We start from the raw sequence: 18,392 nt of genomic DNA, 5'->3' as shown, positions 1-18,392 counted from the left end.
GAACTTCAAAAACGCATGTAACTATAGCAACACTATTACTGTCATTACTGGTAAATATCTGGTAAAAAAAATACATCTCTATACCGCAGTTCAGCAACTTAAATTCAAATTCATAAATAATTTAACATTTGTAAACACTTAGTAAACATGGCAGCAAGCTAAAAACTAAAATATAGGCTTGTAAAGTGTCGCGGTGTGTCTCCACGTGAGGTTGACGTTAGCTAATGAGTGAGTTATATTGTTGACTTTGTGAGCCTATCGAGTTTTTGCCAAAACTGACACATGTTTGATTTAATAGATTCATTTGAACGGGTTTATGTGGTGGTATAATTATATTGTATCAAATACTACTTATTTTTCTAAGTAACTTCTTGTAGCCCAGCTAACTACTATTTTAGTAAGTAGCACCAGATACAAATTGCTTGTCTCCGTATAAGCAACGATAATGGCACTTCTACAGTAGTTTGTTAGAAGCATTAAACTGTGTATTGCATTGATTTCCTCTAAGAGTGCATACTGATAATAGCTCCATTACAAGTTGCGACTGCATAATTTAAACGAGTATAATTCAACAACTTTGCAGATGGATGCACAGGACCGGTATAGCGGGTGTGTATTGGCTAGCAGAGAGGGCGCAGAGCAGCTGAGGCGGTGCTTGACAGGAGGGATCACTCTCAGTTTCTGCTCTGCACTAGTTCACCGCTTCCACTCCACCGACCCACTACCTACATTTAAAGTTAACGGCCACTTTGCTTCGCATCAGAAGGCACGATCTGGACCACGACGATCTTACTACAGACCTACAACGGAGTGCCTACGGAAAGGTAAATGATTGAAAAACAAACCGTACAGTCCGGACCCGTATTGATTGAAGTTTCAGTGCAGCTCTGTTGTAGCTGCGTACAGAAGCCAGTCAAATACAGACGGGATCCTTTTAGCCCGTTGGTTTTTGCGCTGCTGTCAAGAATTGAATTTAAAATCCGAGGAGATGCATGTGACAATTGACGGCTTGCAGCTCCGTGCATTTGCGTTGTAAAGAGAGAGAGTGCTGGTCGTAATCGTGAGCTAATGACACAGTAATTCACTCGCCAACACAACAACCAACAGAGCAGATAGATCCAGTGTATTTTAATGCACAGTCCACTGATTGGTTAAATAAACATGCACATTTTCAGTTCCTTTTTGCAGTCATGATTATTCTGCTTGAGATACCCGGGAACATTTCTCTTATGCCATTTAGAGAGTCATCTGTCAGAGACTGGTGAGCAGTGAACTGGTGGGGGGGTGTCTAAAAATACTTTAGTGTTGAGGTTCCCATGTTTTGAGTTAAAAGCATTTTACTACGTAATGTGCCACTAATACATTAAGCAAAAACAGGGACTGTGTTATTGCCCTGATATGATAGTATCTTATCTGGGTGACCCCCCATCTGAGATTATATGTGTTGCAGGATATGGTGCTAAACCAGTAGCGACTCAACCAAAACACACATTAAACACCCCAGAGGGGTTTCACAGTGTTTTTGTCAGTACTGGGGGACCAGTGGTGTTAAATTGATGTCGGCGGGCGTTGGTGGGCACTGTCTCTTCTGTGTGGCCATTGTTTACTCAACGGTCCCCTTTCACTGTCATTTGACTAGAAAATGGTGAGTGTGACTTTCAGCCCTCTGTAAACTGGAACTGGTTAACTGGAAAAGCAAAACATACAGGATATTCTAGGCAGTTTGTGATATTCATCTTTTTTGCGTGGACAAAAAAAAACAAAACAACAACTTTATTTCCAGGTGAGCCTTTTCCTGGCTGAGCTGTACATAAATTATGCTGTGAGCAGGTTATTTAAAAGCTGGACTGTATTCGTTTGTAGCTGCAGGAGAGTTTTCAGGCGCAGATAATCAATATTGTAGTCAGGTCAACTGTGTCATTGTTAACTTTTACATCAGAGGCTAGACGCTGTAAATCAACTAGAATTTAGCCCATTTTGTCATTTGTGGTTTAGTTTGTAAATGTTTACTGCTGCTCTACGGTGTACGTAGCTAATGATCCAAGAAATGTCGGCAAAGCCTTTTGTTTATATGTTATTTCACTTCTCTAAATACAGTAGTTGGAGCTTCCATTTAGCCTTCACTTCCTACATTATATTATCACCCCAGCCTGCAGCATGTATTCATTACTGACTGTGAACTGGACGTTTTTCAATAAACGGTCATACATCAATACTTTATTATCACATTGTGATTAGTGTGCTGTGGCGCCCAACATCTGTGGGATTCATAAACATGTCTTATGTCTTATGTCTTATCACTTATTTTCTGTGACTTTTAGGTTCATTTGTTCAGATTTAGATAATCCTAAATCTGTGAATTGCTAATGAGATAGTGGAAATACTTCACGGTTGCATTTCACATAAATTTTTATAAAGAAACATGGCATTTAATGTTTCATTTTCAGTTGCAGATAGATCTGTGGGCGAATCAGGCGAGACTCCTTGATATGTGAAAACACTTACACCGTGAAAAGCAATGTGGCTGTTGTATGACAGCATGCGCCCTCACAAGTCTAGGCAGGTTTCAGCTTTTTTTTTTCTGAGCACAGCATGCTGTTCTACAAGGCTGCCTCCACAGGAAAAAGAAAGCTATTATATAAGTCACATTCAAGTCTGAACTCAAGAGTGATGGGCAGTCTTCACTTTGAAGCTGGGGAGTGTTCAGAACCTCGCCTACATTTTCAAGAAATCTGTGATTCATACTGTGGTGAGTGTCTTTCGGTTTTTTTGTCTGATTTACAATCCGTGTTTGTTGTGCTCAGTTTCTCCAGAATTCCTTCTAATTAGAGCCCTCGGGTTTGCATGCCACTCTGTTTTTCAAATATCACCATGCAGAAGTAGATAAGGGGAAGCCCTGTTTTAACAGAGTATGCTCTGCTATGACTTTGCAATTACATAGATCCTGTGTTTTACATAATTACATGACTGTTATATTCATTGATAATTCATAGACTGTATGTACTAAATAAAAACTATTTTTCTGGCATTCTGTCAGTTTGGACTACAACAGATATACAGTAAAGCGAAGCAAGTGAAGATAAACAAAAAGGGGAAGTAGTGGTTACAGACTGGAGCTCTAGGGATACATGCATGTGAAGAAGTGCCTCTTCTCTGCTACCTTGCTGCTAGCAGTTTGTAACTTCTGGCTTATCCTGCAAACTGACCCCTAAAGCAAACAGTCCATTTATAGTAAGGGAGTATTCCCCTGTTCATGCAATGAGTCACAGTAGCATCTGCATGTAGAATGCAATTTAGAGCATGGCCTCTCGTTTTGAAGGCCAAATGAGACTTTTGGCGTAGGAGGAGGTGCAGCTGATGGGGGAAGACTCTCATCTAATGACTGGGCTCCCCCTTCACTGAGCTGGCTACCTCCCTTTCTGCCTGTGGATCCTCCTACCAGTTAGTCACCCATGACAGCGCTTTGACGGAGAGCAGCTGATGGAGGGAAACACTTTCCATAGCAACCAAGCATGTCCGTCTTTCCCCTTGAGTTAAACTGTTGCAATCTACACCCACCTCAGTGAAGAGAACTGTTGTAGTTTCAGGAGACAAACAACATCGTACGTAAACTTCACTCTCCTCAAAGAACATACGCAGTGTTTTCCAACCACAGAATGACGGAGTCAGTGACTTACACCCTGCAAGTGTTGCAAAACAGCAGATTTCCTTGACACAAGGCGTGGGTGTTATGACAGCTTGCACAAACATTAGCCTGCAGGGAAAAAGGTCATCCCCAAGTATACCATGAGTGGTTTTATGGTTGTTGACAATTTTACATCGAGACATTAAGAGTTTGTAATTAAACACATGGCGTCTATGAGGGAAAATGCTGGAAACTCAACTGTCTACTGTGGTCCTCCGATTATTTCACTGTGTGGCTTTTTATAAATCTGTTGCTTCTGTGTTTTTTTGTTAAGTAGTCAGAAGTAAAAGCAGTGCCGAGCTCTAAACAGATGATTTTTAGAAGTTTGTTGTGCAGTAGATGTTGTGTTAGAGAGCCGTTGGTAACCACTTTTACATATAATTGTCCTTTAGTGCTATTTGGAGAACCACTAGTGGCCTCACGTGGATCCAGGAGGCTGTTATGCATGTCTGCTCGGGATATGTATCGTACCATTTATTACGCACTGATTATATGGATATCTTGCGATATTTTGTTTAAATAGAGTTATATTTCAGACTGTCTGTCAGTAGAGCGCACCTCATGTCTTCACACTAGAGACTTTTCCACATCTTTCTATAAATGAATATAAACAGTTCCTTTATAAAGCATCAACTATTGAAGTTTAGTCCAGCATTGTGACCTTATTCATAACTGACTTAGTCACACGGTCTATTTTAAGCCTTAACGAGCTTAAGACATTCTCAGAACTTGATGAAATACTTAACATTGCTTCAGTAAGCTCATTTAGTTGATGCCATGGTTTTTCAAATGTACATCCCATGTTAGTGAGTGCATACAACTGGCTTGCTATATATTGCGCCATTCACCTTTCCACTAAGTACATGGCATGCTTCTTCCTGTGCGCCATGTTCTGACTAGTCCTGATTCCCAGTCTGCATCATGCATGCAAATCATTATCTAATCAGGAAGTGAGGAGTCAGATTACTCAGATAGGCCTGTTGAACCAAACAATAATGAGGATGATACTCTGGCAGTACGGAGACAAAATAGACATGATGCTGCGCTTGACATCACGCTCCTCTGGGGAGCATAAAAACAGGAAAGGAAGAACAACACCCAGAAGTTATTTCAAATAAGAGGTATGTCTAATGTACAAATAAACTCCAAAGTCTATTTTTAGTTTAATCACAGGGCAGTGTTTGAAGACAGAGTCAGGAGAATATTCCTAAAATAAACAATTTCAGGCTGTAGTCTAGCAAGTAGGAGACAGCTTTTCATGATTCCTTCATGTTTCACTTTGCTGTCGATACAGACCTGGCCCACCTGATCGGCTGCATAAACAGAACTGCTAGGCAACGCTGCTGACCTTTTGAGGGAATTAAGTGAGGACAGTGTGAACCTTTCAGAGTCCAGAGAGAGCAAATGCATCCAAATCACATGGGGGAGCGGGTGTTATTTCAGATTGTTTCAAATATTTTTCTTTGTACTTACTTTGTTCTTTAAATGCTTAGATTTTTTGTTCAGTGCAGGCAGCCGTGCCTGATACCTGCACTGGCTGCACTTTGGTGTGTGGTAACACCTGGTGCTCAACAGTGTGAAAAACACATTTACAGTGACGGCCTTTTCATCAGCCTGGACTGAAAACCACACGGCTATTTCATTGTGTGTTTGTGTTGTTGATGATACAATGATCTTGATGTCACAGATTTACATTCTGCATATTTATGTCTTCAAAATACCAAGTTTATACTGAATATAACCTGTTCTATTTTAAACTATTTTTCCTCTTAATTCCTCCAAGTAAATCCTGTAGTTGTAGCTCTTAAACCACACATTGTATTACTGGTGGCCATTATCTAAACTTTGCTGTAGAGTTCATTATTCTGGATCTATCCTCGCTATTTTCCACTCCAGCCTTCCGTTGCACTTCACTTTCTATTTCCAAACAGTAACATAATCAATTATCAGACTGAGCTTTCTTAGCATGTGTACTCTAAGAGAGTAGTGTCAAAACGGTTTTCAAATGTCCATTATTTCTGCATGATAATGCAGGTAAAGTGCAGATAGATTGAGCAAGTCTGCACTACATTATCTCATAATGGTAATGCTATTTATATAAAACCTCATGCAGTTTGCTGTGATTGATTTCACAATTAAAAGTAAAAAAAACAACAACTAGTTACTGCATAACTGCGTTAATAGTTACTAACAGTTACTGCATAATTACTGCTAAACGTGATGGTTATGGGACTGTCACCATGGGAAGGTAAATGTTAAAATGTTCGTTAAAGTGAGAGGTGTATGAGGTTGAGAGGAGCCCTTAGGACTGTAAACTAACTCAATGCTATCAGATTCACAGAAATATTTATCTATGCCTTGGCAGCTTGACCAGACCAAGAAAGCCTGTGCAAATTCCCTGAGATTGTTTAACACAGCACGGTTCATTTTATGTCTTATTAGCTCAACATGTTGTTTGTAAATGGAATAATGTGTTATTTGATCTTAAACATATGACAAAGCATTGTCTTATACTAGTTTTATATGAGCATATTGTTCTTTGATGCTCCTCCTGTCATAAATCAGTAACGCATTTTTACTGTTTACAGTTTTCTGGTTCTAACTATGATACCCTGCTGGTTTCTTGCCATTAATTGTAATCACATTAGATATTCTATACACTCTGTATTGATCTATCTGTACATTTCTTGTTGCATTGTTTTATCGACATGAATCTACAACAACATTAAACTCCACCTTTCTCTTTCCCATTACAGACTTTCTCCTTCTTCTTCAATGATTAATAAGCTGTATGTTTGCATGTTTTCCTGTCATTGTAGAACCTCATTCCAATATGTTTAACAGCATGTTAGCCTCTGATTAAAGTATTGGTAAGGAACCCACCTAATTTTCATCCAGGCTTTAGGCTTCCAACTTCATAACAACGTACCAGAACATTTTTTGTTGCATGAGCTCCTTTTTCTGTGTCAGATTCAGATTTCATGCTCACTTTCAGCCTTGTATGACATTTAAGTCTCTTCCTTTTGTTTAAAGGGGAGGTCCCTTGAAGAGCAGGTTTAGTTTATGCAACCGCTCCACAAGATTTTGTAGTTTATCTCTGCATTTTAACATGCCATTGTACTGTTTCGCACTAAACCAACCGCTCACAATATCTGGTATTCTAAGCTAGGCCAGTGATAATATGCAAAGAGATTTTAGGTGTAGAAATCCCTAGAGTCAAAGTATTATGGGCACTTTTAGCCTGACATAATTTCTTACCAGACGTTTAGCCCAGTTTTGACTGGCTAGTCACATGTTTTGATAGTGTGAGATCTAGAACAAGCAGCAAGAGTATACAAAAATGTTCATGTTTGACGATGAAGCTGCGTTACAGAGCATCATGCAAGGAAAAAATGCTATGCACGGAGAACACAGTAAAATATGTAATAGTGGCTAGAATAATACCTGTTGGAATTAGTTCCTGATAAAATAAATTTTCATGCGTTAATGTTCACTTAATTCTGTTAGACAGTAAGTTTGGATGTTGACTGTTTCTCCTTGTCTAACATGGATTATTGTAGTGCGAGATGGAAGATGCTATCTTTTGCTTGCAGCTATGCTTTTATGTTTTACAAAGAAGCAAGCCACTGTGCACCCACCTTCTCTTTTCTCTTCGTTTATATCTCACTGTTTCTCTGCTCTGTACACAGGCAGGCAGTTAGTGCAGAAGCAGGCACCATGTCCACCCCCACAAACCCAGAGGTGAAGGAACTGAACCCTGTCGACTTTATCCAGCTACAACAGTACATTGAATGTGAGTACAGACAGGCAAGCGGGCGGGCAGGCAGGCAGCTTTCTCAGCGCTTAACGCCCCCCCCCCCCCCCTCCACTTCCACTTCCACCCACACACACTCATTTACACTCGCTCATGGTTTCTCATATCTAGAGGTGGTAGCAGTCTACCGCATTCTCTCTTTTTTTGCAAATTAACCATGCACATATTTTCTTGCACTATTGATAAATCAACGTTTTATTGTAAGTGATACATAAGAATATCCACAGATTCGTAAATGGTTGCACACAGTCAAATGTTGGTGATTACCTTTATTTGCTGAAGTGCATGTGTATCCATTTTGCCTCCAGACTGCAGCTTGAAGGTGAAAGACGTACTGAAGGAATTTGATGCAGATGGCCGTCTGGCCCAGCACAGACATGGAGAGGTGAGGGGACGATGTGTCCTGCTGTTCACAGTAAAGTCTGCTCTTCCAAAACTGACTCTCACTGATGTCAGCTGCAAGGCTCATAACAGAATAATTGCCCTCAGAGTAGCTGTTTACTATGAAATGAGAATGTGATTTATGTATAATGGGCCATTATTAATTATCCTTTGCTGATTAATTAGATTCAGACCTATCGATCATGTTGACTAAGCTGTCCACAAAAACTATCGTCAGCGCATTCGAGCGAGCCTGCAATGTAAATTACCTCCTTAGATTTGCCCACGCAACAAGGTCTTGCTGTAACAGTGTGCTGGCTGGCCTTATGCAGTGTAAGCTCAAATGTGATCGAGAAGAGATTTTTCCAACACTGTACATCAATGGCTGACACTGCCAATTAATTTGTGCCGGAAGCAAATGCAATAGTTTCTGATGGATTGTTTGGCTACATTCAGTTTAATTAGAAAATTGGACGGAAATGGTATTTTTGATAATGAGAGAAAGCAGAAATACGGTCATAAATAACTTGTTGATAGCTATCAGCATATACAGAATAATGAAATTAGTTGGTCTGTTCAAAATAATGATGCATTTTCCCACTTCCCTCTTCCTGGCCTTTTTTCTTTTTTGTGATCTAGCTGTCTTGCTGTGACATTATTTATCACTGGGGCAGCTCTGCAGGGTAACAACCAGGGAAATGGAATAATATCAACAAGAAATGGGTTTGTGGTTCACCATTAGCAAGGGACTGCCTCTTGTTAGCCCTGCAGCATATTACCATGTGAGAAACACAGATACAACACAAAACAGATGGACTGAAATCTTGAATTAGGAGCTTGTTCTTTGTGTTATGTCATTGTCACGTGAAAACCATACAATCACTGGAGTGTTGTTTTCACAATATAAATAATGGATTAAATGTATCTCACTTGCATCTTGGCCTTTAAATGCCCACTGACACTTTGGCTTAAACAAGGGTGTATTTCTTAGAATGCAACACTTGTCAAACAGAAGATTTTCACACGGTACCAATAAAGTGATCATCCTCTTCCCTTATTTTTAGAGGAGGTGAATTTTTAAAAAAAATGCAGAAGTAAACAAGCACAATATGTATGTACACACAGACATTTCAGCTGTGTCATTTTTCATTTCACTGAAGCACTACAAATAAAATATACTTTTCCCATTCATTTTTTCCCAGTGTATCAATGAAGAAGGCTTTCGTCTGTTCCTGAAGACTTATTTAGAAGTGGAGGACTTCCCTGTGGATCTCTGCCAGCGACTCTTCCGCTCTTTCCAAAACTCTGAACCCACCCAGGAAGACAGTACCAGTGAGACTATATATATAACATGTATTCACACAGCTCACTGCTACTATGCAGCAGGCCCTTATCAGTTTACGCCATGGCCTGTTTGGCATACAGTCATTTATCACTTCATGTCATGCAGACGTGGTAACCAGAGTATTCACAGCCCCCTCTTTCTCTCCTTCATCTCTCAATAGAAGAAGTCTTTCTGAAGGATGTTTCATGTTACTTCTCTCTACTGGAGGATGGCCAGCCAAGGGATAAACTAGAATGTGAGTCCTCTGTTTCTTTTCTGCCCAAAGGAATTTGATGATGACTTGGTCTAGCAGTTCCACATTCGTTCAGGTGTGAATTAGTAATTAGAGAAGCAGTTCTGGTTTGATCCCCAGTGCCTTGAGCAAGCACCTAAAACCCACCAAACTGCTTCCTAGGCACTGTGCTTGGCTGCCCACGGCTCCAATTGTGCTCACTTGGATCAGTTGAATGCAGAGAACAAATTGTTTGTGTGTGTCCATATATAGTGTACATCCAGAAAAGCTGATCTGATTTGATTTTGATTTTGTCTTTAGTTGCTTTCGGGCTCTATGACAGAGATGGCAATGGGGTCCTTGACAGCTCTGTAAGTTGTTGAGAAATGTACTAATGGTGCCATAATTGTGCCAGTTTTTCTCGCCACAATACTAAAACATCTTTTAATACTTTTTCAACAGGAAGTGGATCGGATTATTGCTCAGATGATGCACGCTGCAGAGTACCTCGACTGGGATGTGTCAGAGCTCGAGCCAGTAAGTCCCAGAATGTGTATGTGCCAGAAACACATATTGCACGATCAGCCATCGCAGTATAGTCAATGTATGTACAGACATATTTGTTTGCACAAGTTATCCATTACATTGGTCCAGTATATGGCAATACTTGTCACTCATTTGCTAGGGTCCATAAAAATGATAAGGCTCAAACATATAAAATTCATAAATTCCCAGTGACCACTTTCGGAAAACGTGTGTCCCCTTTTAAGTAATAGAAATGTGTGTGTTGATTGGATAATAATTACTAAATGTGATTTCCACAGGTTCTGAAGGACATGATGACAGCAATTGATGCTGACAGCAGTGGTACAGTGTCTCGGCAAGAGTGGGTCGAAGGAGGCATGAACAACATTCCCTTGCTGGTCTTGCTGGGTCTGAAGGTGCTTTGAAAGCAGCATGTTTCGTTTTCATTTCGTTCAAGTGTTCAAGCCAAGGTCAAATATATTTCACTTTTATAGCAGGTGTGTCACCAAGTTGTAACTTCTCTTGCGAAATCGTGGCCTTGCATGCCTCTCCTTTGTCCTTTGCCTCTTCCTCCTCCCCGTCTGTAAGGGCCATTTTGCCGACTCAGTGTTACAGGGTGTGGTAATACCATCCCCTCTCGTGCAAGCTCTGCACCATTAGAATGCTGAAGTGTTTTCCATTTACACTGCACAATCTCAAGTGCTTGCATATAATAGCAATATTTAGTGCTCATTGACTATATTTAACAAAAGGAACAATCACAAGTATACATAAAATGTTTGTTTTAAACCAAGGACAGGTCAATATTGTGTTATGTGTGTTGTTGGATGTGTGTTTAATGTGTAAAACTTCTTAAAGTCTGTCTGCCATCTTCACTGCGTCGATCTTAAACCACAAACTAGACTCTGTCACTGGGTTTGGCCTCTACAACAATGCTAGGGACTTCCCCTTAGGCTATTTCTAGCCACCAATGGACATTTGAAGCCTGGGGCGCATGAATTCAACCCCCTCAGAGTTGCTGTGTGCTACTTCATAGGCTGCCCACAATGCCTTGTGCAGCAAGTGATATGTCAATACATAATGAATCATAAAAAGCATTTGAGTGTGTAATCTGGATAAGGGGCGGCACAGTGGCGAGGTGGTTAGCACTGATGCCTCACAGCAAGAAGGTCTCCATGGGCCGGCTGGCCTTTCTGTGTGGAGTTTGCATGTTCTCCTTGTGTCTGCGTGGGTTCTCTCCGGGTACTCCGGCTTCCTCCCACCATCCAAAGACATGCTCATTAGGTTAACTGGTGATTCTAAATTGGCCGTAGGTGTGCATGTGAGTGTGAATGGTTGTCTGTCTCAGCAGACCTCCGTGACCCTTAACAGGACTAAACGGGTATAGAAGATGAATGAATGAATGAATGAATCTGGATAAGAGTGTGTATAGCTCTGCAAAGACATTAAAAGCAACCTTGTAGTCTTGTACTGTGAAAGATTAGCTTGAGTGTGGGTTTGAATATCTGTGATGTTGTACAGTATGCCATGATATGTGAAGTCACTACACACTGCATCATGATCAGTCTCATTAAGGCAGAGTTAGTCATGAGTGGGTGCAAATCACATGTGAAATGCAGGGCTCGGCCACAGGATGTTTATGAAAGTGTCTGTGCAGTGTTATCACAAATTTAACAAGAGAAAAAGAGAAAAGCTACTTTTCTTACAAAGTTTAATATTTCTTTACAAAATGCAAAGATTTTAAACCATTATATTTTTCCCTTTTTTGATTTGCCTTCATCAATGATTGCACCTTCAACATCCAGATGACCCAGAAGGACGGGCAGCATCTTTGGAGAATGAAACATTTTAACAAGCCTGTTTACTGCAACGTGTGTCAGAGCATGCTGCTGGGATTGAGGAAGCAAGGCCTGTGCTGCACCTGTGAGTACCTGAATTCACCAGAAGAGGGCGACAATGCGGTGACACTACACACACACGCACGCACACACACACACACTACACTTGATCTTAGCCAAAAGGCAGAGAAACAGTACAGTGACATTCATGACAAACCGTGGAGTCAAAGTTTCATCATCCCTTTTGGATCAGTTGATACTCATCTGCCAGCTTTACATATACATTTACATTTGGGTCATTTGTTATCTTTAAGAATATGTGTAAGCTTATCTATATTTTTCTTTTGCGCAGGCTGCAAATACACAGTACATGGCCGCTGTGCTAATAGAAACCCTGCTCCATGCGCCAGGACATACGTGAAGTCCAAGAAAGAAACAGGGGTATGCTTTGGTCTCCATCGCAGCCTTACAGACACACTCAATCTAAATATGACTTTATCTCATGTCTCAGTGCTCATACACAGACTTTTAAACAAGGATCCCACTTTTCAGGTTGCAGCGCATGACTGGGTATGTGGGAACTGTGATTCCAGGAAGTGTGATCGATGCCAGAAGAAGATCAAGAGCTTCCAAGGTTTAACAGGCAAACACTGTGTGTGGTGCCACACGATGGTGAGGAAACATTTTAGTATGTGATCGATGATGAGAAATATAATCATATAGTCATTTCTGAGTAATGAACCGATTTGGTTGCACTGCGTGTATTCTGATTATCAGTCATTCTGTCTCAAATTGCTTTTTTGTAAGCCATCACTATTTGCAAGACTTGTTTTCTCTTTTCTTTACTACCCTGTATGTTACCACAAAGATTCTAAAACATCTTTCAAGTGATACAATTGGAAATCATTGTTATTCTGAAAGTTCATGTAATGTGTCACGTGTCTGTGTTTTACAGCGCCACGATGAATGTGCAGACAAAGAGCCTACAGAGTGTACCTGTGGGCCACTCAGAGACCATATCCTGCCTCCATGGGCAATATATCCTGTTATAAAGGTACAGAATTATCCACATGCATATAAACAGTTCTTGTCACACCAACGCAGAACATAACATCAGCCCAGGGCTGTTTTTTATCGCTTGTACCACCGTCTCACCTGTGTAATTACACTTTCCCTGATTTGTTTATTCTATTACTTTGTTTTTCTCCCTAAAGGAGAGACCAAATAATGTAAAGAATGGCTGCTCAGGGTCAACAGATGACAGCGAGCTCAACACTACCCCTGATGGACAAGTACTTCAGGTATTATTCCTGCAAACAAGAGGTTTTATCAATGTAGAATCTGCTTATTTTTTTTTGTTTCATTAATATTCACACATTTGTTTGTCAATCAACAGATCAACCCTGTGCCTAACACCCATCCCCTTCTGGTGTTTGTCAATCCTAAAAGTGGGGGTAAGCAGGGAGAAAGGTGAGCACAAAATAATATGTTCACAAAAGAAATCTTTTAATATGTGCACTTTGTTAAGCTCAGTTGTATTTATTTCAGAGTCCTGCGTAAATTTCAGTATTTACTGAATCCACGGCAGGTATACAACCTTTCCAATGGTGGTCCTGGACCAGGGTAAGGTTTTTGGTACAAAAGAATATGTACATTTTATTCAAAAATACATAGTCTTATATATTGGACTATTCAGTCCACATTGCCCTGGATACTTCCATTGGATCAGTTTTATGACTTGCCTTATAGTTACTGTCATCATTTTTCTTTCAGACTGAGTTTCTTCAGACATCTGCAGGATTACAGAATCTTGGTGTGCGGTGGAGACGGCACAGTTGGCTGGATTCTGGATGCAATAGGTGAGATTATTAGACGTAGCACTATAAAAGGTATATCTGAAAACCATTGTGACACACTTTCCTTTTCCATCCCCTTTTTCCTTTTTTCTTGCAATCAGACAAAGCCAATCTGCTGGTACGGCCGCCTGTTGCAGTGCTGCCTCTGGGCACAGGAAATGACCTTGCAAGATGTCTGCGTTGGGGAGGAGGTGAGAAAGTAATGTTAAGTAATGACTTAGTTGCACTCCACTATTTTCACTGTATGGGAACACTGGCGGCATATGACCTGTGTGTGTCTGTGTGACATAAATGTGCTTCGACAAACCATTCTAGATTATCAGTTTGCTTTGTACACAAGAAGTTGCTCAGTTAGTTTGGTTTATTTTTTGAAGGATATGACGGTGAAGATCTGAATCGCATTCTTAAAGACATTGAGGGGAGCTCTCTGATGCCGATGGACCGCTGGAGTGTCCAAGTTATCACAGATGAGAGTCAGGAGATGGGTGACCCAGTTCCATATGAAATCATCAACAACTACTTCTCTATTGGAGTTGTGAGTCACTCAGAAATACGTTACACAAGAGGAAGTGTTTTGTTTTAAGCTGAAGCTTAGGATCATTTCTGTATGGTGTTGTGTTGGCAGGATGCTTCCATTGCCCACCGGTTTCACACAATGAGGGAGAAACATCCTCAGAAATTCAACAGCAGGTATGCAGATTTGTTGAAATATAATCTTTCTAGGGCTCTACATCATAAAGAGCAAACAAAGCAAAGAATATCCTACTCGGAGTAATAAAATGCAACTGTGTTTAAAAATCTGCACTGTTCAACAACAAAACAAAGCTGGAGGACTTCTGTCATCAGTTTTAATTTTCCGTTTGCAATTACTGCTTTTTCAAAGCTGAAAAAATAAATGCAGGTGGTGACAACAGATGTCTCTGGCAGCAAGTCTGGCAGCAACTTGATTCCTCCTTCCTCTAAAGGGCTGTGTGTGATAAAAGGAGAAAATGTTCTGTGAAAGTGAAATAGCACTTAACCTGAAAGACACACTTTTCTGTAACTGCAGAATGAAGAACAAGCTGTGGTATTTTGAATTTGCCACTTCAGAAACCATCTCTGCTTCCTGCAAGAAACTGAACGAAAGTTTGACAATCGAGGTGAGAGCACAGGAACGGCATACCAGGATTGCAAGTGTACATTCTGGCTTTGAAACAATCAACTTCAAATATAAAACTGCAGTCAAAGAAGTGTTCCTACAAACAGTGCACAGATGCTTTACTCTGTCTCTGTGGCCTGCCGTATCTTTCCCAGTGCTGTGGTACTCCACTGGATCTCAGTGGCCTGTCTCTTGAGGGTGTTGCTGTATTAAACATCCCCAGCATGCATGGTGGTTCCAATCTATGGGGTGAGACCAAAAAGGTGGACACTAAGGGTCTGACGTGTCAGGAAGAGCCTGAGGTGATCGTCAACCCAGAAATCCTGAAGGTGTCTTCCCAAGGTACGTTGTCATCGACCTCACTGCATTTCAAATTCTCAGACATTGAATTCAAAACTATTAACTGTGGATTGAGTTGATGTTGAAGGTCCCCACTACAGTTGTTTTCAGTAACTGCACAGACACAACAGTGGCTTTGAGAGCTGAACACACTAAACCTATAAAAAAAAAAAACGTATGAAAATGAAACATAACCAAATGAAGAAAACATCTCAACCAGTTTGGCAGCAAGTATGGAGCATAGCTAAACCAAATACGGAAATGTGCTGATTCTCACACTGGAGAGTCTGTGGCCGTCTATATTTGAAATGTGTTTTGTTGTGCTGCGCATGCATTGTCAAACTGTCATAAGTGTCAAAGTGGTGAAGATTTGCTTACTCATAGTGTGACTGTTAAAAAGTGCTAAAATTCAGCAAACGGAAACATGATCCCATTTTAATTTGTAAGGTTGCTCATGTGTCCTTGAAGTTTAAACTGGCAATGATTCAGTCAATTAATGCAGCATTAAGAGGATTGTTTGCACAAATCATTATGCATCAAAAGAAACGACCTCCCCTGCGATAAAGCGTTTGGTTTGGATACCGTAAAGCTGTCACTAGAGGGCAGCAGAAACAAGCAACACTGACCCTTTAACTTTATTTGCAAACTTATAAATCTCTAAATCTAACTGCTTAATGCTCCACTGTGTTCACTAGCTACCTTCTTAATGTTCTTTGTCAGCCTGGGCAGATAGTGTTCAGCTGCCGCAAACCACAATTGCATACGAGTGATACATCCAAGTCAGCCACAATAGTCATGTGATTCTTTGTTAATGTAAAAATATTGATCACAACCACTAAAACAAAATTGCACTTTGATTTATTGCACAGAGTTTTAGTATAATCATAAATGTATTTTTTAATCTGTTTAAATATTGTAACCAGTTTATGCACAGTATAATTTTATTACTTGAATCGATTCTCTCTCAGATGCAGAGTAAATATGATGACTGACCTCTGGCTTTGTCACAATTTCTTACGATGTTTCCTCTGTGTGCACTGATGCTTAAGTATGTCCATGTGTTCCTGTCAGATCTCAGTGACCGACGAGTAGAGGTGGTCGGCCTTGAAGGAGCCATGGAGATGGGACAGATTTACACTGGCCTTAAGAGTGCTGTGCGGCTGGCAAAAACCTCACAGATCACCATCAGGTGAGAAACAGACATGTTCAGACATGACAGTCTTGACAATGGCTTGTAGTTCAATTCAGTTGGGGATAATCGTTAGTGTTACAATGAACATTTACATTTGGTATTTGACACTTTAGGGCAAATGAGTTTGCACCTTATGCATTTTGTTGACCACTCTGTATCTTTCACCCAGGACAACGAAAGCATTACCGATGCAGATAGATGGAGAGCCGTGGATGCAGCCTCCCTGCACGGTAAATACTTCACTCACACACAAACACATTACAGCAGCTTTAGTACTTTGCCTGGTAAAATTTAAAAAAAGATACATGTTTGCATTTGATTGTACTGTAACTCACTGGACATTTTCTTTCCAGATTCACATCACACACAAGAACCAAGCCAGTATGTTGATGGCTCCTCAAGCCAAATCATCTGGTTTTTTCAGCTACAAATAAAACTGACAGAATGCACATGTCTATTGTATATATAGGACTGACACTTTTATATATATAAAATCAGTTTAAATGTGTATGTTGTACAATAATCAAACTGTAACAGTCAAAGTTAGGATAGCTGCCTCAAAGGTTCTGCATTTCATATAACCAAAGCATGGCATGACAAGAATTCAAACTTTATAGTAATAAATGTCTGCATTGTAACGAAATGATTATGACCAAATTTAACAGTATTTTAATCAATACTCAACACTCTCACTGTCTCGGTGCTTCACGGATAGTGGAAGTGCTTCTCTATAGAAACTTAAAGTAAGGCTAAAGTAAAGTGAATATCATGTTAAACAAAGAATATCTAGCTTCACGTGCCTTTATAATCTATTCTCTGTGGTTATGGCTTAGGTAGAAGATATACAGAGCGTTGTGTATGTGTGCACTTTGAGCATAGACCATGTAGTATTGCTGTTTTTTGTGGTTGTAAAGATGCTGGAAGGCAGATATATGTTCATGTTGATTTGGAAAGATTTCATTTCAGTTGTGGACTCAAATTATGTTTCATTCTTTTCAGAAGATACTTGAAAGTGTTTTGTGGAACATTAAGAATATAATTATTGCCAAAAGGATGTGTGTGTGTGTGTGTGTGTGTGTGTGTGTGTGTGTGTGTGTGTGTGTGTGTGTGTGTGTGTGTGCGTGTGTGTGTGTGCGAGTGAAAGAGAGATGAGTTATGTTCACTTCTGACTTGTAGTTTGTGACGAGTTGGATTTGAAATCACTTATTCTGACCACATTAAATGTATTTTTATTTAAATGTTTCATATCATTTCAGTATATCTGCAGGATGTTAATGTAATATGCCTGAAATAACAACTGTGTAAAGATTTTAATAAATCACCTAGACTTCAGTTTTTGTTGTGCTTTTTAATGCCTCGTGGTAGGTCATCTTTCTACCACGAGGGGGCGTTATTCACTTTTTAGTCTTTTAGTTTATGCTCCATGATCTGGTCCACTGACTCAAAATAATTGTCTGCTCAGTCTCTCTTAGACTTTTCCATTTTACAACTAAATCCACTGGTTGTCAAAGAGTAGACTGAATCCGTTTCTCCTGGAGAATATTTCTGAGAATGAAACTAACACAAGCTTCACGTTGTTCTGCGAGCAATAGATGCTGCCTTCACATGCCGTCGGACCAGGAAGAACTACTCACATGATTGCATACTGTTTGTGTGGAAAGTTTTCCAACAGCTGGTGATCAAAAGGATTTACACAACTGTTTGTATATTGCACAAATGAAGCCACAAAATAACTTCATAAAGAACTCATACTTGTCTAACCATGTTTTAGGACATAGATAAACACAAATAAATTACATTTAAAGATTCCCCTCAATTGAAATAAACTGGATATAAGCTGATACTGAAAGTTGGACAGTGAAGTTTCAATATTGAAGTAAACTAGAAATAAACAAAGCATGTACCTTGGATATAAAATCATCAGCTATTTGTAGCTTCAATACTTTTTAATGCTGGTTAGTCAGTTCACAAATATTTATATCAAACATTATTTTAGGGCTGCAAATATTAAAAAATAATGAAAATGTATTTCAAATGTATAATTTTGTCCAACCAATAGGCCCAACCC

At 39.9% G+C, this 18,392-nt stretch overlaps 1 protein-coding gene across 2 annotated transcripts; it reads left to right on the top strand.

The window, feature by feature from the left end:
• The first annotated feature begins 699 nt into the window (after window positions 1–699).
• dgkaa (diacylglycerol kinase, alpha a) lies at window positions 700–18,266 on the top strand. Of its 2 annotated transcripts, none has more exons than XM_084554205.1 (24): window positions 700–824; window positions 7,375–7,478; window positions 7,808–7,884; window positions 9,083–9,212; window positions 9,389–9,460; window positions 9,758–9,807; window positions 9,899–9,973; window positions 10,261–10,377; window positions 11,767–11,884; window positions 12,152–12,240; window positions 12,352–12,471; window positions 12,755–12,853; window positions 13,014–13,100; window positions 13,196–13,269; window positions 13,348–13,422; window positions 13,573–13,658; window positions 13,757–13,846; window positions 14,030–14,190; window positions 14,281–14,345; window positions 14,704–14,794; window positions 14,949–15,135; window positions 16,204–16,321; window positions 16,494–16,554; window positions 16,678–18,266. In XM_084554205.1, the coding sequence occupies exons 2-24, from the start codon at window positions 7,403–7,405 to the stop codon at window positions 16,756–16,758; spliced, it is 2,199 nt and encodes a 732-aa protein (XP_084410331.1). In that variant the 5' UTR covers window positions 700–824; window positions 7,375–7,402; the 3' UTR covers window positions 16,759–18,266. The 2 variants fall into 2 exon arrangements, with proteins under 2 accessions (XP_084410331.1, XP_084410330.1); XM_084554204.1 differs by having other exon boundaries at window positions 9,386–9,460.
• The last annotated feature ends 126 nt before the right edge of the window (window positions 18,267–18,392 follow it).

This window comes from Chelon labrosus (genome assembly GCF_963514085.1).
Source record: "Chelon labrosus genome assembly, chromosome: 10".
In the NCBI taxonomy this organism is placed as follows: Eukaryota; Metazoa; Chordata; class Actinopteri; order Mugiliformes; family Mugilidae; genus Chelon; species Chelon labrosus.
This window is presented reverse-complemented; position numbering and strand designations above follow the sequence as displayed.

What these genes read in the sequence shown, in the direction of transcription:
- dgkaa (XM_084554204.1), top strand. Translation starts at nt 7,403, where the DNA reads ATGTCCACCCCCACAAACCCAGAGGTGAAGGAACTGAACCCTGTCGAC. An exon ending in GCTACAACAGTACATTGAAT is followed by an intron (nt 7,479 to 7,807) that starts GTGAGTACAGAC and finishes TTTTGCCTCCAG; the next exon opens with ACTGCAGCTTGAAGGTGAAA. An exon ending in CCTCAGAAATTCAACAGCAG is followed by an intron (nt 14,346 to 14,703) that starts GTATGCAGATTT and finishes CTGTAACTGCAG; the next exon opens with AATGAAGAACAAGCTGTGGT.